The 26,961-nt window shown below is 39.0% G+C and overlaps 2 protein-coding genes across 4 annotated transcripts in view; both read right to left on the minus strand.

Moving 5' to 3' along the window:
• Positions 1–874: 874 nt before the first annotated feature.
• On the minus strand, positions 875–17,256 carry LOC109056305 (neuropilin and tolloid-like protein 2). Its single transcript, XM_042760587.1, has 9 exons — positions 16,851–17,256; positions 11,994–12,050; positions 11,567–11,707; positions 9,904–10,152; positions 8,835–8,882; positions 8,391–8,518; positions 7,496–7,724; positions 3,824–3,937; positions 875–3,029 (listed from the first exon to the last, which is right to left on the minus strand). The coding sequence occupies exons 1-9, from the start codon at positions 16,858–16,860 to the stop codon at positions 2,332–2,334; spliced, it is 1,674 nt and encodes a 557-aa protein (XP_042616521.1). The 5' UTR covers positions 16,861–17,256; the 3' UTR covers positions 875–2,331.
• A 462-nt stretch (positions 17,257–17,718) lies between these two features.
• The window catches only part of LOC109083860 (T-cell immunomodulatory protein-like), a 124,555-nt gene continuing 115,312 nt past the window's right edge, over positions 17,719–26,961 (minus strand). For all 3 annotated transcript variants that reach the window (XM_042760584.1, XM_042760583.1, XM_042760585.1), the window contains 3 exons: positions 26,172–26,254; positions 24,818–24,935; positions 17,719–19,114 (listed from right to left, as the gene is read on the minus strand). In XM_042760584.1, coding sequence (XP_042616518.1) covers positions 19,055–19,114; positions 24,818–24,935; positions 26,172–26,254 — 261 coding nt within the window. In that variant the 3' untranslated portion in view covers positions 17,719–19,054. The remainder of the gene's footprint in view (positions 19,115–24,817; positions 24,936–26,171; positions 26,255–26,961) is intronic.

The following is a 26,961-nucleotide window of genomic DNA, read 5'->3' on the forward strand; positions in this document are numbered from 1 at the left end:
TTATTTATTTTTAAATAAATTAATGTGTGCCTTGTTTCTAAACCTTCTAAAACTTTTAAAGTTGCTCTCGACATCTGGCTGTACATTTCTCATGCATATTTCATATGCATATGTTCCTGTAGCTGAGAGTAGAGTATGGTGCTAACACTTTCAAGGTCATGGGAGAATCACGACCTGATAAAATATAAACTCTAAATGCAATGTAGAGTACACATACATTCACATACATTCACCTTAATGTTGCTTCAAAACGAGATGAACAAGGTTCTTATGTGCTATATTCCAAGCCATATTTTGGCTTAGTGTGACATTTCATCTTTCTGTGTGTAATCAACTATTGTGAACTAATCATTATGTGGAAGACATTTTTTCTTTGGAATAACATGTTATGACCCATTCACCACACTATGAATCATTCACAATGGAAGGAACCAGAACCTTGTATTAAGAAAACAAATGAGGGCTCTTTTCATTTTTTTCAAATTCATGCTGACTTTAACCTCAGTGACAATCAGCTAGGGTGGCCGGGCCTCGGGGTCTTATGGAGGCTGTGACCTGCGCTGCGTCTGTCCTTTTCAAGACGTATGAGGCCTTGAGTGCTCCCACAGTCTAATTCAACATGACAGATCAGTGAGATGGACACTGGGAGAGGACTGAAGGAAAATAAGTAAACAGAAAATGAAATAACAGTGAAGATGAAAGCGAGGCATGTTCTTAGTGTGTAGACGTTTCCAGTAATGACAATAATAAAATATCATTACTGGTGAGCTTGGGCTGACTGAAGGAAAGTAATGTAGACTCTACTGGAAATAAGAGGAAATATGCATACTGCAGTTTCTGTGGTTCACAAGATGCAAAGATATTGTTGCACATCAAACATACTTCAGGTGGTGTAATTTTATTAAAATGTAACTGGACATCTCTCACATCAACATATTCACAATTATTCATGTTAAGACTAAAATGGAAGCGCAATTATAATTTGATATACAACATATATTGGTTAGAAAATATATTCCTGCTTATTTTTACTTAACAACAAAAAGAATAATTTCTATACAAAAGGTGTAAGCATTATTTTACAATTTCCCACACTTGATCTGAAGCTTGTAATGGATTGGTTGAACCTTCAAAATGGTGTTTATAGGTTAAAGAACATATAATGCATGTGCTGTGGTCTTTAATGGCCACTGAGACACAATTATAAGTGCACACGGGAAATTTGCTTAAAACAAAAGCTAAAAAGCAACTCTGAAAAACAAATGGCAAAATATAGAAATCAGGTCTGTGTTTGTGTACTCTGTGGTAGTATTTGATCTAGTAGGCATTCTTGTTCAAAAGCATGTTCCTCTGAACACCGTGTCCAAAGCAAACACTAAATCCTGTCTTCATGTAAACTAGGTTTTTTGCCCTAAGCAGCGATGACCACAGCTGCATATTAAACTTCATATATGTTCTGATTAGTTGTGATTCTCACATCACAGCGGATGGAAACCTGTCTTATCCTGTCTGGTTTGGGCATGGTGTAAAAGACCTGTTAACACCAAGAACGATAACTAAATAACTATATCAGCATCCACACATTCATAACATTCTGATTATTATAAGCACACACTGCAGATGTCGTCTGCCACTTTAAATGCTCAAGCTCTTCAAAGTCTGGTGGATTCTGATTGTCAATGTTTTTATCATTCAACAACTGCAAAAAATGTTCTAAAAGTGATGCCAACTGAAATTATTAAGGTTAAGCACTGTGAATTTCCCCCTTGAAATTGTAAATAATAGTATGTTTTACAAGAAAATACTTTTAGTCTCTCTTCTTCAAAATATCACATTTAATTCAATGTGTTACTTGCCATTTTCTATAATCAATTATGAAATTTACTAGCAATTTCTACAACAATTATTAGTTGTGGTGTGGACTTCACTATTCTCATAGAATTAGAACTATTATTAAAACTTTACAGTTATCATCCTTGGTGTGAACAGCGTTGAAGGATATAGCAGGGGATGGTTTTGACTTCAGTTCATAATGTGTCACCTTTATTTGAGCATAATTTGAGTTATCCACAGTGCCAAATTATGCAAAATGTTTGTTAATGCCAAGCAACAACACAAAACCTACACACTGTTTATCTTTCATTTTAAATGTACATAGATTAAAATAGCCAGCCACATGTCGTCTTCTCTGCCTGTCTGTGCACAGTCCGTTCACTCAGTGCACTCCGTACTTGTCTATATGACACTGGAGCCCATGCATTAAAAACAGCAATGCAGGACAAAGTCAGTTGTGATCAGTGCTCTCATTCTCCGTCGTCCTTCTTCGCCATCTCAGAAGTCCATGGACATGGAGTGTTGTCCTGGGTCCACCACGGTGGTGTTGTTGCTGCGAGCACTGCCATGGTTACGGATGGTAATGCTCCCGCATCCGCTTCCAATGCTGCCCGCAGCCCCTCCTACACTCCCACCCCTCACGTAGATTTCACAGGGGATCTCCTCCATCACGCGGTCCTCGATCACCTGCTCAGCGCAGTCGTGAGTCTGTTTGTACCCGTAGCAGCTCTTCTTGTAGGTGCCGGTGTTGCTGCTATTAAAGGTCTTCATGGGAGGTGGCTTGGAGAAATCGTTGTGGTAAGAGAGCTCCATTGAGCTGAGCGTGGAGCGGCTCTGCTTCATGCTGCCGCCCGAGGAGGCCTGGGTGCCACAGTGGTGCTCGTGGATGCATCGGGACATGGTGGAGGAGCGCCGCAGCTTATGGTAGCCGTCCAGCTCATCCGACAGCTCGGCCAGGTCTGACGACAGCTCCTTGTCGCGGAGGGAAAACAGCTCATAGTTGGGGGGATCGAAGACCTCTTGGAAGCCGCCTTTGTTGAAGACTGCCGGCCGACGGGCCACTACCTTCTTACGGGGTTGCTTCATTTGCACCAGGATGGAGATGATGAGCAAGACCAGAACCACACCAGCAGAGATGCCGATTACCGTGCCGTGTGTTTTTGTGATTTGGTGAAAGATCCCCTTGCTTTTTCTCTCTGAGATAAAAATAATTAAAACCATAAAGGGACATTAAAACATACTTTTATTAGTCAAGTCAAAATCTACTTTATACAGTATATTTAAAAGCAGCAGAAGTTGTTTTTCTATAAAGAAATTATATTTCACCCAAGTCTGTTGCCTGAATGTGTGAACAGAGAAAATATGTCACAAAATAATATATATAATATATTCATCAAGAATGCATTCAATTGATGAAGTGACAATAAAGACATTTATAATCTTACAGAATATTTTATTTTCAAATAAATCCTGTTTTTTCCCCCAAAACATTCTATTCATCAAAGAATCCTGAAAAAAAAATCATCACAGCTTCCACAAAAAATATTAAGCAGCACAACTGTTTTCAACACTGATAATAATAAGAAATGGTTCTTGCACACCAAATCAGCATCTTACAATGTTTTCTGAAGGATCTTGTGACAATGACTATTAACGGCTTTGCCATTACAGGAATAAATTACATTTTAAAAGAGATTAAAATGGAAAAGTTATTTTAAATTTGCTACATTTTTGATTAAATAATTGGAGCCTTGGTGAGCATTTTTTCAAAATCTTTCTAACTCCAAACTTTTGGTATTATATATATTAAAAAATAAATTTTGAATAATAAAAAATTATACTTTAATAAACAACAATAACATTAAAATATGTTACAAAAATAGAATTGTTTCATTTAGAGGAGAATAGCATTTTAACCCCAATCAGAGGTTTCCGTTCCAGGTCGTAGGTGACTGAGGAAGCAGAAGCTGGTGTTTCTGCTGTAACTCACCCTTGCAGTGGTTCTCATCCCAGGGGTAAACGCAGTTCTGAACGCCGTTGCACACCAGTGAGTTGTTGATGCACATGTTGCTGTGACAGAAAAAGGTGCTGCTGGAGCATGGAGCTGAAAAACAGAATAGATAGAAAGATTAAAACAAGGCATTCCCGTTCTATATTCTCATAGCAGGCGTCAGCGGCTGTCTGCCTCATGCCTGTGCCACAGGCTGTGTAGTGAGGGTTGATCACAACACCACAAATCAAATCTACCAGCCATCACAAAGCCCATCTGGCCAAGTTGCCATGAAGCTCTTGACTGAACGTATGCTTAGCATGCTAGTCAGAGCGAAGGGTAACGAAGAATGGAAAGAGAGGGAGAGGGGGAGATAAGCTTGTAATTGAAGGTGAGTGCTGATCTCTGAGGATGAATCCTTCAGGCTGTGTCTGTAAACCCTACACTCAACTCCTCGTCACGTCTCTCTCTTTTAGCTGCATAGCCTCATTCCTTACACCAAAATCCAACCGCTACATTAGAATCCTCCTTATAACTTCTATGCTGGAGCTTGAGTGAGGAGGGAAAATCTCATCCAGTTTATGGGACTAAGTGCTTCTGGCAGACGGTTGAAGAGGTCATAACTTTCATTTTCTGGCAACAGCTCCATGCTCCCACTATACTGTGCTCATTTCCAAAATGGTTAGACATTTCTTGCCTTCCAACAATCACCACTGATGACTGCCAAAGTCACACCACATGCCCTGATACATTATCGCTCATCGGGAATGGGGTGATACACCAAGTGTATTTGTTTCGCTTCTTGTTAGGGAAGAATCATTCAGAGCAGGATGTAGCTGAATGTACATTACAGTTCAAATGTTTGTGGTTAGTAAGATTAATACTAATACTGCTTACTAATAAATTACTACTAAATTAAAATGTATATTCTGCAAGGATGCAATAAACTGATCAAAAGTAACAGTAAGGCATTGTTACAAAAGATTTCTATATCAAATAAATACTGTTAATTTTTTCTTTCAATATATCAAAGAATCCTGAAAAAAATGTATCACAGTTACCAAAAAAATCAGAACTGATAATAAGAAATGTTTCTTGAGCACAAAATCAGCATATTAGAATGATTTCTGAAGGATAATATGACACTGAAGAATGGAGTAATGAAAAAGCTGAAAATTCAGCTTTGTCATGACAAATATAAAGTATAATTTTAATGTATTTTTGTTCAAATAAAGACAGCCTTGGTGAGCATAAGAGACTCCTTTCCATTACAAAATCTTAGGGTCCCCAAGCTTTTTTAATGGCAGGGTATCGGTGGAACAGGAAAGGGTTCTCATATCAGCAAAAACTCAAATGCAAACATGCGTCTCAAACCACTCAAATAACTAAACACATCATCCATGATTGTTACATGAAGCTTATTACTGCTGTCTATTCTAGTGGTCAATTTTTTTGTAGTGCTGAGAGCTTGTGTGATATTTTGAAACACAGTGGAAAAGCAAGTGAAACTGTTGATCATTGCCAAGATGTTAGTGAAGACATTAAATGAACCAACTAACCCAAACCCAACTTGGCTGTGTCAATCTATTCACAGCGCTGCAAGGCTTTCAGCAGTTCTACGAACTACAGTTCTACAGTGATGAAAATCATTTGCATTTGCCACAGCCACTGCTTTTTTTGCTCTGAGCAAGATTAATATTCAGATGGAGTTGACATTGAATGCTGCAATTAATTCCTCTGATTATTCTGGCATTTATTAAAAGTATTACAGACTAGAGCAAAAATATCCATTTGCTCCATGGTAATTTTCCGTAATTTGCATACAACCTTTAAACAGCAACTGTCCTGAAAAGCAAAGGGGAAAGAAATGTGATATATCTTTCATACCAAATCATCTAACTCACGAAATAAAGCTTCATTTAGTGTTTTCTTTCTTTTCAGCAGGTGCAGATAACTTCCAATTTTCCGTCATGACTGATCAATTAGCGTGAGAAATGTGCAGCACTAAAGCCGTGTTATTTGATTTCCTATGCAAAGGTTGGGGGAGTAATAGGCTTTTTGATATCACTGCTTTCTACAGAGATTGCTTTAATTAACTTCACACTCCTTAAATGGTCAATTTTTAAATACATGCCAGGTTGTTCAAGTCAGCTTCCATGAATCATAGCATATTTCAGTCTATTATTAAACATCATTTTTCTGACATTTCAAGCAACGTTTGTGATAAACTTGCATTTTGAAAATAGCTGATTTCCATTTAAATGTTGACAGTTGATAATATTTAACCCCAGTCCATGTAACAGTCAAACAGGGATGCACAGCAGCATTTTCTCACATCATATTAAGTTGTTATCTCAATGGCTTGTAATTTTAATTGAATTTGGCACATTATAATGTGGGGATCTGTCCTGCTCTCTTTGTTTTCGTGTGGTTTTCATACTGCGGTTAGCAGAATGCTTGCTATCCTGGACAGGCAGACTCTGCCTAAAGCACATTACAAAAATGAAATATAAATGATGTTTCTACAAAGCCTGCTGGCTTTTGCTCCTTTTTTTTTTTTTTTTTTTTTTTGCTAGCTGACGTGGCACATACTTCTCCAAAGGTCACATACATCCATACTAACTTTCTAGCACCATAAAAACCACTGATTTGTCTAAGAAACATGAAGGCTTCTCACTGCTTCTTTATTCAATGATACAAGCAATCACTATTAGTCTTCACTGTATGTTTAAAGGGATCATATGACATTGCAAAAAAAAAAGAACATTATTTTGTGTATTTGGTGTGATGAAATGTCTTTATGTGGTTTAAGTTTCAAAAAATACATTATTTTCCACATACTGTACATTATTGTTTCTTCTCTATGCCCTGCCTTTCTGAAACGCGATGATTTTTACAAAGCTCGTCATTCTGTAAAGCGAGGTGTGCCAGCTATACAGTGCGGTGTGATTGGCCGAATACCTCAAGCGTGTGACGGAAATGTTACGCCCCTTACTATACTGTGATGCCGTGTCCCGGTGCGATAAGAGAAAAACAATAAAACCCATTACAAACAAGGCATTTGTTGCATCCAGTGGGGACATTACTACTGATTATAATGACTTATATGCGTTGCATTGCACCGTGTAAACATAAAACGTCCGTGTTGTAAATACAACTTAACCACTGAGTTCTAGTTGTGTCCTCTTTTGGAAGGCCAAACAAAGTACTTTCGCTTTCACACCGAACCACACAGCGTCTCCACAACATGGCAGCGGCTGCAGCAACAATACTACAGCGAGAATCAAAGTTACATCTTTCTTTGCGTGAACATTTGGGCGGTGTTATGCAAATCGTCCCACACAGTGACGTAGACATGTGGGGGCGTGTTTAAACGAGGTGTTTTAAGAGGGCGTAGACGAGACTTAACTTTTATAAAGAATATCTCTTTGGGTTTGAGACTTTAGTCTTTGCAACTTTAGGGATCTTATCTACTCATGAACAGCTTGTAACACTCCAAAGAGATAGGAAAACTTGAAATTGCATCATATGACCCCTTTAATGATTTGTGTAGTCATCTATATTCACTTTGTCTGTGTCATTCTGTATTAGTTACCAATACTGTTCCATCCTGTCATCTGACTGTTAATTCCATCCTGTTGTAATTTTAAAATGAAGAACATATATACTCACGATCCACAAATGAGGTAAAGAGCATACGGAAACGGCTGAGTCTGCTGCTTTCATCGGCCCACATGCGCACGACACCCACACCAGTATCCAGCATCACGTCATTGGCCACCGTGCTGCAGAACTTCGCTTTCAGGTTCTCAATGGCGCTGCTGCCATCATATATTGCAACAAAGTTCTTCTTGCACTCATTTGAGTGCTCCATCTGGTACTCGAGGAAGCGAAGGTATATCTGCAGGGATGAACCAACCTTTAACAAATGCATCAGGTAGATTCTGCAAAATGCTGACTCAAACAAGACAAGAATACAGGAATTGCAAAAAAGGAATTTTGAGAGAAAGGAAAACACTGCTGCAGTTTGGTCAGACACAAACTGAACTGTCCTGATCTACGGGGACTGCTTACTGAGAAGAAGAAGAAGATGAACAACAACAAAAAGCTCCTGGCTGTTTTCTTTTAAGACTTAGGCACAAAAGATCACAAAAAGTTGCCTCTCACAACTCTAATGACTTATCTTCATGCTTTGTAATCATTCACTCCTCTGCCAAGTTCTTTAGGGATGTTTTTTTTAGCCTGCTAAGTGTTCCGGTCTGCTTAGCGCAGGTGAGTGTGTAATCCCCGGGCCATCTGAATGCTGTTTTCTTCCCTCAGTCTTTTTACTTGCTGATTCGGCTCTACCACCATTTCTGCATCATTGGCCTAATACTTGCTGCTGCTGCATTGCTAATTTGAGCTCTTGAAAAGTTTTCTCAGCAGAAAAAGGGTCAGGGGGGCCTGATGGGCTCCTGTGGTCTCGTCAGTCCCTGGTTTTAGGTGCTCATATATCTGCCCATGGCAGAAGAGCAGGGTCATCTTATTTGATGAACAGTGCTAGTAAAGAAGAAGTGAAGAGGGTCACCTTGGATTGTGGAGGGGCACGGATGGTCCAGATGCAGTCCAATGCGTCTCCATTTCTGATTTTATCCTCTTCTTCCACCTGACTGGAGTGGATAACTCCGTCTGTACCACTGATCTCAAACTGGCAATCTGCCGAAGGAAGAAGTTGGAAGTGAGAAAATACAGGGAAGAGAGTAATTAAGAAAATAAAAAACATAAAGCAGCTATAGCAAAATAATGCAAGAGAAAGCAGTGACTGCAAATTGGAGGCAAATAGAGTTTTTTTTGGGGTAAAAACAGAAATGGAAAGTCCGACAAGAGACAGAGTCAGAAAAGGCAGCATAAAACCAACAGAGAGAGGGAGGAGTGGAGGATGTCAGCAGCAGATAGCCTGCAGCCTGCCGCAGAGAATAGAAAACACTTGAGATGGAATTGAAGTGGGGGGTGAAAATATTGAGGGGCTTACCTGGAATTGGATTTAGCAATCCACCAACGTGCAAATGAAAATCTGGGTCTGAAATGATAAGACAGATATCGCATTACCCAGATAGCACACGCTGGAAATCCCATGCTCCAAACGTGCATTAGAATTCAGTTAAGTCAGCTGTGGGTTCTACAGTACAAAGATCTGCCGTTTGATCTAATAAACAGCATTTAATGTTTGTCTAATTTTACCTTAAGTGCACAGAACATCTGAAAGTCTTAAAGCTATTGCATTTGAATGGGATTTGGCCCAGAAATTGAATGCCTAAAAATCAAATGAATCAAGTAGATGTATTTGTATTATAAGTATAAGGACAGCATAATGGCAACATCAAACTTGCATGAATATTTCCTACACTGAAAAATGTTAACTTAACAATTGTGCTTCACGGGTAAAGTTAAATAGATTTTATTCTAGTGACAAATTTCAAATAAAAATGAATCAACCTAAACACAATAAATTACACCAACAAAAGTCATTTCAGAGTTTTTTCTACCTGATTTAATCTTTGAAATGACTTTTGTTGGTGTAATTTATTGTGTTTAGGTTGATTCATTTTTATTTGAAATTTGTTACTTGAATAAAATCTATTTAACTTTACCACGTGAAGCACAATTGTTAAGTTAACATTTTTCAGTGTAGGAAATATTCATGCAGGTTGCAGGTTTCCCCTTTTTTAGTGTATAATAGTGGCCATCAATTAAAAAATAGTTATCATAGGTTGGCCTTTGAGAATTATTACAAACTTGATTGCTGTGAAATCTAATTTATATGAAGAAGGTGGTCACATAAAAGGTAATTAATTTTAACAGAATGGAATCCAATACCCAACTGCTTAAATCACTGGATTCAGTCACATTTACTGAATACAAACTCCTGTTTGTGCACAACATACTTCAAGTCAGACAGACAGACAAACAATTCTGCAATGTGAAACACGCAAGCAAGAATTCTTTACAAGGTCTAAAGCATCAAGGCCATCTCTTTAAATTCAGAATGCGTTTATGAATCTCAAATATACCAAACTTTCTGCTTTCACTGTCTGGGTTACCTGCTATAAAAGTGTATTTGACGCGGAAACCTAAGCCTTCAAGCTCCTCGTCAGTAGTGAATTTGATCCACATGAAGCGGCCCGTGGAGGTGACCACGCCTGGACTCTTTGGCCCACAGAAGCGATCAATAAGAGGAGAGAAACCAAAGGGACCATCCCTTATCTCAATATGGTCAAAGCGGCACTCGAAGGAAGGTTCAATATAGTACATTTTGTCAAAGGCCAGCTGAATTCTCTGCCGAGGGAGAGCTGCAGGAGAAAGGGAATCGAGAATGAAAGAGTAAACATCATATTTAGTTTACAACTGTTGAGTATGTGACACTGTAACCTGTGCTGGAGGAAGCCATTGTCTATTCTGCAGGATGCCTTCCATAAATTGAGCTAACACAATAATGCTACATATAATATGCCAGTCACACACACACACACACACACACACACACACACACACACACACACACACACACACACACACACACACACACACACACACACACACACAAATGAACAATACAGATTTCACATCCACATTACATCCATTGTCCACATTATACAGTCTACTACAAATGAAGATAAACTCTCTTTCAATACCCTGTTGAAAGAACTTGATAGACCATTATGTTGCAATGCACACTTCATTTGAATTAATTTTGATTTATTAATATGAATACAGAAATTGTAATCTCCAATTTGTGTTGTGCGATAAATGCACAAAACATGTAGTACAATGAAGCAGCCAATATTCACTAACTACATTTTGAATATAGGTCACCTGCTCGAGGCACAACATCCATAATCATATTAGTCTCTGAAACAAATAACCAATGTCACTGTTGATTTAGGTTTGTTCGGCTGTATTTGCTGCTGCTTGCATTAAAACCACAGACTCTGCATATTTTACAGTTATTTATCAAGGAAAAAAATAGCTTCTCTCTGTTATACATATAAAGGCAGGCAAATAAATATGCACAGGATTATTAAAATACATTCAGTTAAATATATTACTGGGGCAAATTAAGGTAATTTGGGCCATTGGGTAATGTGGAAACTTGAGTAAGCTCCGACAATGTACATTTTTCTCCATCACATACAAGCGTTTGTTATAATGGTCATACTCTAAGTTGTCTTCTTGATCTGAGATGACAATCACAGTAAGCTGCATACGTCGAAAGGATTGAAAACTGAAATCCAGCCTATAGTAACCACATTTATTTATTCTAAAAAAAATAAATGCTTATATCTCATATAAAAGGATGATTTGAAAAGTTACATATATATGTTTTCTTCAAAAGACTGATGCATCTGTCAGAATGTATTTGAGTGTAAATAAGTTTGCTTCGTCCACAGGGGGCGCTCTCGCACCGCTTCAAATACTGTTACGCCAGCACAAAATTGTCATCCGCACTTCTATAGTGTTATACTGAGATGCACCAGCAGATATGATGTTGTTAAGACAATATAATTAGTGTTGTATATACCTTAATAATAATGAGAAGAGAAGAGTTCTTAAGTACCTAGAGGCAAAATACAACACTCCTATATAAGCAAACACTGTTAACTTGAGGCAGACATCAATCATGCTGTCATTACCAATTACAGTCTGACATCTAACAGCTGAAGAATAGCCAGAGAAGCTTCTTTCATTTGCATTTAGGGAAGTTACCTTCTAGGATGTACACACACTCCTTGTTGGGTGGATAGGAGTTAGGATAGTTTGGAGATGTAAACAGGCCTCCATTGATATTCCGGGTCCACTGGCCGCACTGCTCAGCGTTAAACAGAGATTCACCCGCATTCTGCGTCTCTGTGAGAACAGAGAGATGTAGAGGGGATAGAGGAAACAGGAATGAAACAGACAAAAACAAATTTCAACCCTATAGGTCCACTAGTCTGAACACAGGAAGCATTTATTTAGCATTTTGAATGAGTTTAAAACATTTACTGGCCAGTTTACCCACACACTGTTGAGACACTGAAAGCGAATAGAGCTGCACAGAAACCCTCTGCAAGTGCCTAGTGCAAAAATGTGTACAGATAGGACTGTCACAGGTGACAATTCAGATATGAGTGTGATAATGCGTGAGTCATACCTTTAATTTTCTGTGCCAGGGCAAATCCCTCTTCTATTACAATGAGGAGAACCCAGGCTGGAAACAAAAGTGAGCAAGAGCATGTCAAATGTTAGCACACAAAAATAGGCATGCGACATCATATTTTAGCAACAATCGTGTCCTTCATCTGACATGATGTTCAGGACACCCGTAAACTAGACTGGGAAATACTGTATTAGAACTGCAAAATAACCATACCGGAAATGACTTGGGTTCTGAAGTACTCTGACTACAGCACAGAAGACAGAGGCAAAGGCCACGGGTGATGTGAGCACCCAGACACAAGCACATCACCCCAAACTCAGCCATAACTCTCCACGCCCCGCATCTGGACAGGAATAAATCTAGCAGACTGATCAAACGTTGAAGATCCTTGTCATGTCATAACACTCATTGCACTTGATGCTCATCTCTGAGACAAGGCCAGATGGTGAAAGATTCCCTGCCTCGAAAATTTGTAATTAAATGACAAAATATCATGCACAGCCACACTGTTGATTTAATTATGATGCAATATTAATTTATTTCCTTCTGGATTTTGAGAGAATTATCTAGACAGCAAAATAAAACAATGAGCGGTCACAAGTGTATTTTAGTTCTTGTTCAATGAATTGGTATTTACTTTCAGGCCAATCAGTTGCCATTCATTAAGTATGATGAGATACAGCTGAAGAATGCCACGTGTGTGTTATGTCAAAAATAGTGTGCCTCAGCTTTCATTCTGGTACACTTTTAACAGTCAGTGTGCAAATTAAATGAAAAAGCCCCATTTTCAGGGTTCTCAGAAGCAAATGTTGTCATAGATTGGTAAACTTCTGTACTGATGAACAGCAGAAGAAGAAAAAGCGTTTCCATGACTATCCAAAAGAGGAAAACATATGGAGAGATTTATTATGGCATTTAGAAAGGAGATGTGAACTTTACATTCACCTCCATAGACAACCGATTAGAAACACCCTTGCAGCAGTGTTTTTTTTTGTAATTTAATGCAAAAGTAAAATCACACAAAGTATAGGGTTATGAATGTACATTGTTTAATTAAAATAAATATAAAAAAAAGAAAGCTTTACTAGATGTGCAGTGTTAATGACTATGGAAACAACATCAAAGTTGGTCCATAACTTTCTGTTTTCTGTTTAAGAGGGTTGTCTCACGCAAGAAGCATCATCGTTTGGCACTCCAGCATTGTTAGTTAATCATCAACTATTTTTAAAGGGGTGGTTGATTGCTATTTAACTTTTTTAACGTTAGTTAGTTTGTAATGTTGCTGTTTGATCATAAGCAATATCTGCAAAGTTACGAAGCTGAAAGTTAAATGCAAACAGAGATATCATCTTTTAAAATTCTGTCAGTTTAATGCCTACAAAAACAGCTGGTAGGGACTACAAGTTACTTGCCGGGTTCGTGACGTAACAAACCAAGATAAACCCAGACCTGCCACGCTCCTACCACGCTCTGCATCTCTCTCTCTCTCTCTCTCTCTCTCATTCAGCTCGGCTCCAACCATGAACTGTTCCAATTATACACTTATTTTCACATAGCTATGAGCAGTGTTAAACATGGACACGCATGCAGTTGCCATACTGTTTTAAAGCTTTAATCAGGATAAACCCGTATATTAAAAGATAACATAAGCAGCAGCATTTACAAATAATAGCGTATCTAAAAGCATGAGACAACAACAAACAAAAAACATAGGCCTACCATTAAAAGCCGTGCTGGCACAGGTTCTGCATGATCATCTTCAATAATATCCTCTGCTTCTCAATTGGGCTCAAACTGATATGCGATATTAACAATGCCATTGTTTACAATACAATCGGAGCACATGCCAGTGAGGTGAGGGGCGGGACATTTAGACTGGCACTAGAGACGGTTTAGCCAATCACAACACACTAGGCTAGCCAACCAATTAGAGCCCATCGCCTATTTTCTCCCCATTCAAAGAGATAGGAGCTGCACTTGCATGCCCAAGAGGTGTTTCAAAGATGGGCACCAAGTGAAATGACTTGCCTTAAAGAGACTTTGCTAAATGTAGACTGCGCAGAATTGTGCCATCTTCTAATTCTCATTGATTATTATGGTGAGTGACGTCAAGTTGACCATTGCAGGATGGCGGACACATCTACGTGCTTGGAGCGGTCAAAGGAGGAATCTACTTATACATATCTATGTCTCAAGTGGCAATTTGTTGCTATGGTAACCAGGTAAACACAACATCTGTTCACCAGTGTCAGAGATGGTCTTATTTATTGGGAGATGAGAGGGTCTGTATTACTTCCTATTGGAGAAAGCTTAACGGTCAACTTGTGCCTTGAAAACCAATCACATTACAGCCTTGAGGTCACTGAATTTCAGTCAGAGTTGTACAACACTCAATCGCCGTTTACAGATACCATAGGAATAAATGAGAAGTGCCATAAGCTGTATCCCTGTCGCAACGTCAGTGACTTCTTATAAAACGCCTGTTTTTTTTTTTTTTTTTATGTAAACTTTAAAAATAGTTTAATCCAAAAGTATTGTTTAGTGTGAAACATGTTGAAGACTAGCCGATAGCCTGTCTATTCATTAAATGATAAGCTGTTTCCTCTAAAAAGCTGTTTATTCAACACAGTTAAGCCTCTCCTCCATTGAGATCCATTAAAAAAAATAAAAATAAAAAACGGCCTTTGGTCTCCTTTCGCACGTACTGCCAAACCGGAAGTGTTAACATTAGCTGTTACTCTTTTTCTGCTAAAGGTTTCAGGCTTGCCTTCTAGTGGCTTTGCCAGCGTTTCCAAGGCGGTGAAGCCACCGGTAGTGGCCTACAGATTAAACGGAAGTGATGAATTCAATTTAGACAATATCCATGTACCGTGAAGTCATAATCCTATAAACCCAATTCCCTTCTGTCACTGTAAAAATTATATTAAAGAATTAAATTTGAAAGTATCTTCATTCTGCATGGCCAGCGTTTCGAAAGCTCCTGAAGTGACCCAAAAGACAATTCGGCAAATAAGACGAATACGGCTCGGGTTGAACTTCAACAGACTGCAATGCTAAAATGTCCTACTACTTTCTACACGCCTAAATGATTGACATATCTGGATTAGCTTGACCTGAAATAACACAACATCGTGTAGATTCATTTGGTAACAATAAAGTGAAAAGTCTAAGATGACAATCTTCATCTTATAAAGCCTCTCAGGCTAAAGACAGAACCATTTCATGTCTTGAAGAGATAAAGAGATGTCAGACAAACACACATGAAAGATGAACTGAAGAGCTCTCTGGGGATCCTTTATCTTATGTGATATGAGGGCAACAAAAAATCTTTTTAAATAGCCCACAACTTGGTTTTTAAAGTAGCTTAATTAAATTGAGTTTTGTCCTTAAAATGATGATGGCAACAGTAGCTCCAGATCTCACGCAGGATCTGATTTTCTGCATGAATTATCCTGCGTGCTGTCTGCTTTCAAATGAACACACATCTGGGTTGAGCCCCATGGGACGAAGCGTTAAAATGTTATGATATATATGAGCAACGCATCCATAAACAAACCCAAACAAATCTCATTAGGAAGGGAACAAAATAATAAAATTATAGTTTATTAAATAAAACTTTACATATAACTTTATTGCTTTATTATAACTTTAATTGACAAAAGAGATTCACTAGCTATTTTTGACTGAGTAAATGAACTGTACAGTCTATAACATCATTTGAATTAAATGCAGCACTTTACTGTATTTAAAGTTAATTAAGGACAGGTGACAATTTCCCTGTAGTATATCAACGAGAACTGTAAATGCCTCAAACTAATTACTAATGATGTTAAATACTACATATTACCTTTCATTAACAATTATTTGGTTGTAATTCAAATGTTTAATTGAGGGCAAGTTAATTTAAATTTGGCCATCATCATCTTGCAAATTCATCCAAAACTTATATAACTGATGAGATAATGGCTTATTTTGGAGGTTGATCATCTTTGTGAACCTTAATTATTAAAGTCGTGGTCATAATTTACATGACAGTGTTCACGTTGCCTTGTGATTGCACAAAAGATAAGTAATAGTAGTGAAGAACATATGACAGGCCTATTGAGTTGCATGTTGCTATATTAATTTATCATCTGTAATGTATAACATTTACACTGCTATACAAAGCATTACCACATTTTTTTTGTCGGGGGGAGGGAGGTGGGGGATGGGGCATAATTACCCTATTTTTCTTATTTGCAGAGATCTGAGTTAATTAGCTAATTGGGAACTACAGAAAATAGGAGAAAAAGGAGTATCTCAATACGTCTTTCGCCATATACATTTGCTTGAACCTCGATGTCGCGGTTCATCAGTGGAGAGGGTCATGAAGGCTGGGGAACAGCAGCTCGAGCTCCAGATGTGGCACGCGGGAGCTGTCACTTCAGCACTCTCGCGCCGCTCCTGCAAATGCCACGCGCTCACGCGGCGAAGTTGCACGAGACGCTGCAGAAATCTAATTCAACTCGCCCCTTGTGTTGCAGTGACTATAAAGCTTTTAACGTCCAAATTACCATTTTTGATGGATAATAATGAAATATACATTTTCCGTCATACAAACGACCAACGGCGTATGAAAATGAAGCAAATAATGAACCAAATTCTCTTTGACACGCGCGATATATAGCTAATGAACAAAAGCACACCTGTAGGTGGCGACGCGATTGTTAGCCCTGAAAACGGCAACTTATTTCTGCTCTATGAATGTTGAGCTGTATTTGTTTTGCTGCTTTGTTGCAGCGACGTTCATAAAGGAACAAACCCACGCTGTGTTGCCAGACACAAAATAAATGAATGTTTGCTTAAACTCACCTCTGTGCATTTCCTCTCGTTGTGAATACCGCTGCTTCCACCTTGCTGAGCTGTGTAGGCGAGCTTTTATCTCTCCATTTTACCAGACCTACAAATCCCAACTTTTCTTCGATCTCGTTAATCCCATTCCTCAAGTTGGAAAGAACCACTGTATTCCTTACGAAGAAAACGCCTGACAGGTTTTAAATGACTGAGTTTATAATCCTGTTGAGAAACGAGCTTTGTAAATCCTCGCGCAGTGTATCAGCTTTCAGACGGGCGACGCGAAGAGTCCGGGGAGAGACGCGGGTCTGCGGGAGTCTCGGGCTGAACTGAGGTGATCGCACTAAACGAGGCTCGTTTGAGCTTCGGGCGCTGCTCGCTTGAATGAGCAGCCTGTGCGCACGCGCGCTTCACGAGAGTGAGACGCGGAGAGCGCGGTCAAGTTAAGGTGACGTGATTCACCACGGCCGCAGCATCAAGACTCTTACCATGGTTTTGCTACACTAACCATAGTTTAACCATGGTATTTGTAATAAACCTGTGGTTATACAAATGGTAATCAACACGCCAAGAAACACACGTTATTAAAACATGGTTACTACACTTTTACTACACTAAAACCATTGAAAAGCATTGAACAGAGTATCGAACAGCCCCTAGTCATGATTATATTTAAGTCATTTGACGAATGTCTAGTGATAACACACACAGTCCTCCGCGCACGTATGAACCTTGTGAATACAGATCCGTTTTTTTCCCCACAGAGTACAAGAGGTGATGAATTCACTGCCGATGACTATCTTCTGACTCATCTGCTATATCTTCTGGAGATGTATCCGAACTGTAAGTGAATTTCAAATCAACCAAAAACAACTTGAGGCAAAGGTAATAAAGCATTTGGTCATGTTTATTGTTAATACAACATTCCAAAAGACATCTAATGACAAAACAGAATTTCAACAACCAAAAACACATTGAGAGTGATTCATTAATAATTAAAACTGAGCACAGATGCATAACTTGTTAGGACCAATATGCACCTGACCAGAAACAATTAGTGAAAACCATAGACAATTGCATGCCAGTTAATATGTGAGTTTAGTATGCAGCTGTATTGTGGTTTGACAATTGAATTTTCCTTTTAAAGTGAAATCACTTTATGTGCAAATAATGACACCATTTTTAAATGTAAAAGAGATTAGTATATGAATCGATGCATATGGATCAAAGCATGTGTAAGATATATACAGCCAAGAACAAAACCCTTCACAATGAACATTCTTCAGCAGCACATAATTAATTTCCAGTGTTTTAAAAACATGTAAAATAAATAATACCACTTTGAAACTGACAAGTGTCTTACAATTGGAAAGAGGACAGACACAGAGGGAATTACTAGAATGCGGACAGAGGACAGTGCATGCAGAAACAATAACCTGCTTTATGTTGACCTCAGGCAATTAGGTTTGGGGACTTGACTTCCAATTAAATATTGATACCCAGTGTCAAGTCAATGAATCAAAACACTAAACTCGCTGTGAAATCTTTTGGATGTGGCTGGCACTGACTGTTGACAGTTAAAGCAATACTTTATTGTGAAAGAAGGATGGCATATGAGTTTTTTTTTTGGGTTCCATCTAGCTAAATGCCTAATAAAATCAGTTTGCAGAGGACACCTTTGTTAAGAGGGGGCCTCATGTAGTGCTTGAAGTCAAAGCGTTTATTAAGTAAAGACTAAAGAGGTTCAGTGATGTGAAAGAACTATCACTCAGTTACATTCATAGACATAAAGGCTGACAATTAATTACATCCTTCAAAACACATGACATAAAACTTGAAACAAAACAAACAAGAAGAGAAAATTACCGGTTTTTGTTTCTGCCCACTTGACATTTACCAGATACTTTAACAATACAGAGAAATAAAGACAAAAGAGTTTTAAAATAACATGTTTGTCCCAAACCAAAGTACACACACAAAAAAAGGCACAAAACATTTCTCTCTTCTCAATGTGCAAATGTCATTATGCCTTTAGGATCATGTAAACAAACTTGACAGAAACATATCTCTCCTCTTCAGAAGTCAGCAGATCCAGAGAGACACATCACTGTTCAAAATATTCATATTTAGATGGATTCCTCTGATTTCAGACATTATTAAATGCATAAAAAGCTCCAGTGTGGAAAAAAAGTGAAAATAAATACCCACAACACTCCAATTTCTCACATGGCATCAAAATGGAAGCGATGGGCCTCCTGTCTCTTCTCCCGGTCATCTGCTTTCTGTAACACACAAGCAATCAAAGTTTGCTACATGCTGTAACTTCACGGTCCTGATATCAGTCCGGAGAAGCTGGGACTCGCATGTTAACCGTGCCCCTGACTTGAATGCAAACACAATACAATGGAGTTTGATACATTGGGAGAGGAAAAGAACAGACACAAAGAGAGAGAGACAGACAGACAGAGAGAGAGAGAACTCACTACACACACAATGGCACACTTTACCACAGTGAAATACCTCTGTGTGCAATCAAAGATAGAGCCAACACCAGACACTTGCTGCCTGAGACTGATAATAACACACACTGCCCAGCCTGGAGAGTGAGCGTGTGTGTGTGTGCGCTCAGTGATTATCCTGTCTCGGTGATGGCAAAAACCAGGTCTATTCTCAGCTAGTATGAGTGACTCACGCACCGGGACCCTCTGTGAAACACTTGTAAATTGGCTCTCCTGTTCTATAAGGGTCACTTGGATGTATTTTTAGCTTTAGGTGTGTCGTTTTCCACCTAGTAACTGTGGAAAGCACGTCGGTCATAAGCAAAATGGCAAATCAGTTAAGAAAAAAAGCAATGTGCCAGACAGATACAATAAGGGATTATTTTCCTTTTCAAAAGGACTTTATATGTCGCAGACCATGCAAAAAGAGCCTGAGGCTTTGACTGAGCGCTGTCAAGCCCTACGCTATCTGCTCAGGAGCATCCAGATGATATCTATTCACAAGATATACCACTACATGTCGGATTTTTCCACATGATACGGTGCAGAGTCAAATCAACATAACTATTCGCCATTTTTCATTGCCGTAATTGAGGTTTGTTGCACAAATGAAGATGTGAGATACATACCTACGGGTTCATCCTCATTTCAGGTCCATTTAAGTGTGTTCAGTGAGTCATAGGCCAGTCTCAGACTCATTGATTACTCTGTCATGAGTGCTCGACTTAATTACATAGTCAGTGATAAAAATAGCCTATACTCTCCTTCAAGCTCAGGATTACTAAATAGCAAGACTTGCAGATGTAACATATCTGACCTTTTGATTTCTTCCAGCAGCAGCCTATCAGTAATAGTAATAGTCTCTGTCAGATCAGCTGCCAGCAATTTAACGATGCAACTTCACAAGGTTTTTAACACAGGCGCAGTACCAGTGGAAAGTTCACTGTTTTTTTTCCATCAGATACTTCTGTATTATGTTTTTGTTGCAGAAATGTAACTTGCATTCCTCTGCCACACATTGGGTTTGACGTGTGTTCTCCAACAAGCACAACACAAGGCACTGAGATGCTTGAACATATATATGTACATAAAAACAGGTACTGATGGAGCCGTAGGCAACATATAGTACAGCATCTATGTACTGACAGGCTGACAGTCACATGACCCACACACATCCACAGTCTCCCGCATGGAGGAGGATTAGACGCAGTCATGTTGCCTGTGAGGCAATTTTATATAGACCTTTCCATGTCAAAATCATGTTCTCCTTTTATAATTCAATAAACAGATCAATATTACATTATTTATCTGAATAAATTCTGGTGCCTGTTTTGCCCTTATAAATTTTAATCATAACTGGATCTTCTGGATTTCATCCACATAAACCCACCCCTTTCTTACAATCAATTGCAAGCTCACATTCTTTTGTGCCTCCATCCAACAAACCGATGAACTAAACCAAGTCCCTGTCTGATTTGATAATCACTTTCAAAAGATGCATGTCAAAATAAATGTTTTTATGAAAATATGTTTTCAGTTGCAAATGTAATATTCTGGGCGATACCAAAAAGTCAATGCTTATTTAATTTTAATTAACTGATAACTGACTGATATTAAAATGTATGTTTTTTTGCACTAAAAAGCATAATTAAATACCCAATATCAACCAATTTATAAAATAAAAACACATGGTGCAACTGTATGTTTCTAGTTCTTTTTGAGTAATTAAGATGATGTAGTAAAAAAAAGAAAAGAAAACCATATTCCCTTATCATGTCTTAACAAATTTCTTCAGGTATTTCTTTAAGTGAGTGTTGCACCTTTGTTCAGCTTATATGTTTTTTGATTGCACCTCCTCTTCTGTTGGTAGAGCACCTCTTTTTACGTTTGTTTAAGTGAGGACGTCTACATGCAGGGGAAGACAAGGTATGTTTCTGCCCCACGCAGACATGCAAATGATACAGAAGACCTCAGTACTCTATTTGTGTCTTTCCCGCGACATTGAGCAGGATGAAGAGAGAAGCCGGAGGCAAAAGGGAAATACTGTCTTATCGTCCTCTAATGTCGCGCCCCTTCCACTGGGATGCAAATGGAACGGTCTGCAGAAATGGAGCGGAGTCCTCTCCAAATGCTATTTTCACAGGCACAGGTTGCCCTCTCTTATCTACTAAAGCCACTTCAATTACAAGCTGTCATGGGGGCAATGGAGATGGAGGGCTGAGGCAAAAAGAGAGAGAGAAAAATGCTTTGTATATCTGATCTTTTAACCCGTGTCCGTAGAGAACATGCATTTTCATGAGCGGTCACATGAGTGTGGAAGTCAACCTGCGCAACATGACTGACATTTCCACTGCTTCACAATGGCATACACTCATTCTTATCCTGAAAGTACATGCAAGAACATTTCTACAAATGTAGCTCTGTGATTAGAAGAAGAACATGTTTGGGGAGTTGTGCTATATTTGGATTGCGAGAAGCTGCAATAAATGGAGAGAGTTGCAGAAAAAGCGAGCGATAATGTGTAACAGTCTGGTAATGTAGCAACATGCGATAATAGACCACCTGCAGCCTACACAGCTCACAGCGTCAGTTGTGCAGAGAAATACAGGGCTGCGGAGCTTCTCTCAGACAGGCGGAGGAGAACGGGCTGCTTCCTGACCTTTTAATAGCTGAATAAGTGAGCAATGCTAATCGTCACCTGAACATGAGCATCAGGAAAGCCCATGTTCCATCAAGCAGTCATCAAGACAAGACAAAGAGCCAAAATACTCCCTCTTCCAGGACTTCCTTCAGCCTTGCTCTTCCCTTTTGTCAAATGTATAATTGCAGGGCTGAGGAAGAGAGATATGGAGCCAGCATGTTATTTTAATGCCGTGTCAACTCCAATGAAGGTTGTGTAGTGGGAAGCGCTTCCCTGAGCAGAGAGCAATTATGGTTTTCAGCGCGCATAATCAGGCACCCACAGCAGATGGCTTTGAGAGGATGCCAACACTAGAACAGCTCTTCAGTCCTCACACACATGCACACTCATTGCACCACCAGGACCGCCATAACGCCTATGAATACATGAACACAAACCGCCATTCTTAAAAGAATAAAAAGACAAAACAGGTGTCCCAACACTCTGCATACACCTAGGACAGAGTCAAAATAATGAAAAAAATAACTATTTAGCTATTTAACAAATATGTGCAAGCCTTGACAGTATCATTTTTTAAATTTACTTCTGTTTTTTTCTAACATGCATCCACTGCCAATGTAGTATCACTTAGTATACATTTGCAGATCTACAGGACCCTGTAGAAGTCTGGAAACTCCCTAGGCATGGGATTTGGGCAATATTAACATACAGTAGGGGAAATATTTATTTGATCCCCTGCTGATTTTGTAAGTTTGCCCACTTACAAAGAAATGAAAGATCTGTAATTTTTATGGTAGGTTTATTTTAACAGATAGAGTCAGCATATCAACCAAAAATTCCAGGACAAAAAACAAAAAAACATTATAAAAAGGTTAGAAATTGATTTGCATTTCAGTGAGTGAAATAAATATTTGATCCCCTACCAACCAGCAATAATTCTGGCTCCCACAGATTGGTTATGTGCCCATGTGGAACACAGATTAGTCCTGCCACTTTAAGAAGTTACTCCCAATGTTAGCTCATTAGATGTTTAAGACATCTGTCCACACAATCTGTATCTTCCATTCCAGCCTCTCCCACCACCATGAGCAAGACCAAAGAGATGTCAAAGGATGTCAGAGACAAGATTGTAGATCTGCACAAGGCTTGAATTGGCTACAATACCATCAGCAAGAAGCTTGGTGAGAAGGAGACAACTATTGGTGCGATTATTCGGAAATGGAAGAAATACAAAACAACCATCAGTCGGCCTCGGTCTGGAGCTCTGTGCAAGATCTCGCTTCATGGGGTAAGGATGATCATGAGAAAGGTGAGGGATCAGCCCCCAACTACACGGGAGGAGCTTGTTAATGATCTTAAGGCAGTTAACCAGTCACCAAGCAAACCATTGGTAACACACTATGCCGCAATGGACTGAAATCCTGCAGCGCCCTTCTGCTCAAGACGGCACATGTACAGGACCGTTTAAAGTTTGGCAAAGAACATCTAAATGATTCAGAGAAGGCTTGGGAGAAAGTGCTGTGGTCGGATGAGACCAAAATTGAGCTCTTTGGCATTAACTTGACTCGCCATGTTTGGAGGAAGAGAAATACTGACTATGACCCCAAGAACACCATCCCTACAGTCAAGCACGGTGGGTGGAAACATTATGCTTTAGGGCTATTTTTCTGCTAAGGGTACAGGACGATTTGGACATAAAAAACAACAACAAAAATGTTTGTTCTTTTGGTTAGATTTCTCAAGCAGTTCTCAAACAGGGAGCCTCAAGATTACTTAAAACCTTTAAAGGGGGTAATAAAATGGAGAATCAAAATGTTCTTAATATTTTGTCATATAAGAGTCTACTCTGCAATAAAAACATACGAAAAAATTTCAATATGGAGTTAATAAGATCCACTGTTTTAGAGGTGATTTTGCAGTTTTTCTGCTGGTCATTCTGGGAAACTCGAACTGAACACTGCTGAACACCAGCTTGACTAGGCTGATCTTAAACCAGGGACATTCTAGATCTATTTATAAACCAACTCTAAACTGAATGACTAGTCGGCTAATTGGTCTTAAGGAAAGATGGTTTCATGTTTACCCCAATTGGACGTGTGTCTTGGGAACTATTACATAAGATGTTCCTGCACTCAAAAACACTTAAAAACATATTGGAACAGAATGCAGTGGTCTTTAAAAGTTGGACTATTTTAAAAGGCTGAATGTGTACGGCCATGCAAACTGCATAAAAGCTAAAAGCCCAGTGCAGCATGCCAATTAAATTTTAGATAAACTCATCAACCTCACAAATCAGTTGTTGCGACAGCTAGTTATGACCCATGACAACTGTTATGACCCATCCTGAGTGTTTAAAAGGAATACATTCACACATTCTCAGGCACAGATAGCGTAAAAAAAAACAAAAAACAATCACCTTCCCACACACAAAGACAAAAACTCCCACATTCACGTGCACAGAACTCACACATAACACCCTGGAGGACATGTTGTGTGGGATAATAAGGAACAGATTTGATATGCTGAAAGGACAGAACAAAGCAATTAGGAGCAAAGCAGTGTGTGTGGAGCACCCCCTGGAGAGAGCTAGAGGGCAGGGCCACACACAGACACACCCATCTGCTCAGATCCTCAGACACATGTGCAGACCAAAGACCGAGGGTTGAGTCTGAGTGAGGTCACAATCCTTTGCTGCAGAAGCAAAGACAGATGCTGGTGTGTTTCAAGCAGATTCATAGAAGAAACCGGGAACGTAGAAGTGAGTGATGTACAATCAGACTCAGATCAGAAAAAGCAAAAGATGAGTGAGAGAGGCTGGAAATAAAAGAAGGGATGTTCGTTCTCACCTTCTCCTGCCAGTGCAGAATCCCGATGATGACGAGAATAAAGACGCACACACCAATCAGTGCTATCGCTGTCAGTAAGACTATATTACTGGGGGTTAGGTACAGCTTTGCACTCCAGCTGCAAAGACAGACAGAAAGACAAAAGAAAACTTTTCAGAGCACCATCTTTAAGTGTAGTAAAAACTTTAAACATCATTCAAATGTGAGAGAGCACATAAAGACATTATACTGAGTGGTACCTGTGTAGATCATCAAAACAGTGACTTGCGGAGTTTACAGCACTCTTATTAGCACTGCGTACCTTCATGCGCGAGCTTTAATACGATGATTCAAAGAACCTGAGAAACCTAAATATAATCAGACCTGATGCATTCTGACAAGCTGAAACATCAGGACATCAAGAGGAGCTGCTTTAAATAACAGACGGAGAGCGAGCGAGAGCACGATAGGTGGAACCCTCTCCATTCACTGGAGAGAATAGAATGAGAGATGCTCTGTTTATCATTACGAATTGTTTGAAAGCAAAAAGGCAGCTGAAGGAGCCCGAGTGGAGTCTAGCGGGAAATCAAGTGACCTGCTCAAATATTTATGATAAAGATTGGCAGACAGCTTCATTAAGATACATTACAGCTGTGCTGGTTAACACATGAAATATTAATGCCGGAGGAAATACTTTCTCACGGTCATGATTAAGGCTAGTGACGGATGCAGTGACAGTGTGAAACTGCTTTTAATTACAAGTTAGTATACTAACTAGTATATTAACAAGTTTATTATGCTTTTAAGTTTATTCTCACTAGATGGCTGAGAGATTGCATCAGTAGATACTGATAACAGTAAGTGAAGGAACTAATTGTGTACATTGAAACTTTGTGGCGAAAATAATATTGACTGAACAGAGGGTGCTGAGTGAGTGTGTGCAACAGAGAACGGATTGCAAAAATGTTTAGAAAAATATGCATTTTAATAACATAACAGTTCCATACATTTAGGAAAAAATAACAGTAATGAGTATATTGTTACATATGTGATAATTTAATTAACTATTTATTTATAAATGTAAACTATTTTCATGAATAATAATACAAAATAAAAATAAAAAATCTAATTATACTTTTAAACTTGCTTACAGCATTGTTAACGAAACCTGAAATGTTTGGCGTTATGGGAACAACGTGCTCCCCAAGAGGTAAACAGTTTAGAAATCATACTAAATAGTTTTTTTTTTTTTTTTTTGGAAAATGTAAAAACAGAGTGTTTTCTGTAAGACTTTTACAGTAAGAGGATAGAATGTAAAGTTTGTGCAGTATAAAAATCATTATGTCTATGAATAGTCCAACGTGTGTGTGTGTACCTGCGAGGGTCATTTTGTGGATATGGTATAACAATGAGCTGGGAGTTAGGAATGATAGCGGTCCATTCCTGTTTCCTCACGTCCTGCAGGAGAAAGAGAATAATAGATGGAAGAGAGAGAATGAACGCAAAGAATATTAGTACCATTACCGTCATGGAAATTACAGCACATTCAATTTCTGCAGCTGTCCTTTGGCAAACATGCACTAGAGCTGATGTGCCTCTGTGGAAGACAGAGGGATTTGCAGGAGATTGTATTATTGTATAATTGGACATTATTGAAGTGGGGGGTCTTAACGGAGAAGAGGGCATGTTTAACATGTCCGTCTTCAGTCATCATTAAACCCATAACGGCTGATACACTAATCCAACATCTCTCGTCGCACAATTTGTCCCGCATTTACACTGTTTAACTAATCTTTTGAACGTTAGAGGGAGAGCCGCACTTCAGGTGCTGATATGATGGTATGATGATCACTTCAAATACTCTACGCAGGCCAATCGCACTATATTTACTCCACTCTCAGAGAGATACTAATGAAAATTAAGCACTGACAGAACTAAAAAAACTAACATGGCAGCAATGAAAACGACCCTTTTGGTGCTTGAAGTCGCGAGTCTTTCGGTAGGAGAAACCGGAATCATTTTTTAGTGCATCGTTCAGATAATAAGCCTCCAAACATGAAGCAGCATCAATAGTCATCTATTCCCCCAGCTATTTGCAAAAAAGTTAATTAGAGGAAGGGAAGTCTCTGGAAGCCTTACTGTATTATGAAGACAGTACCTCTATC

Source organism: Cyprinus carpio, chromosome A7 (genome assembly GCF_018340385.1).
Source record: "Cyprinus carpio isolate SPL01 chromosome A7, ASM1834038v1, whole genome shotgun sequence".
In the NCBI taxonomy this organism is placed as follows: Eukaryota; Metazoa; Chordata; class Actinopteri; order Cypriniformes; family Cyprinidae; genus Cyprinus; species Cyprinus carpio.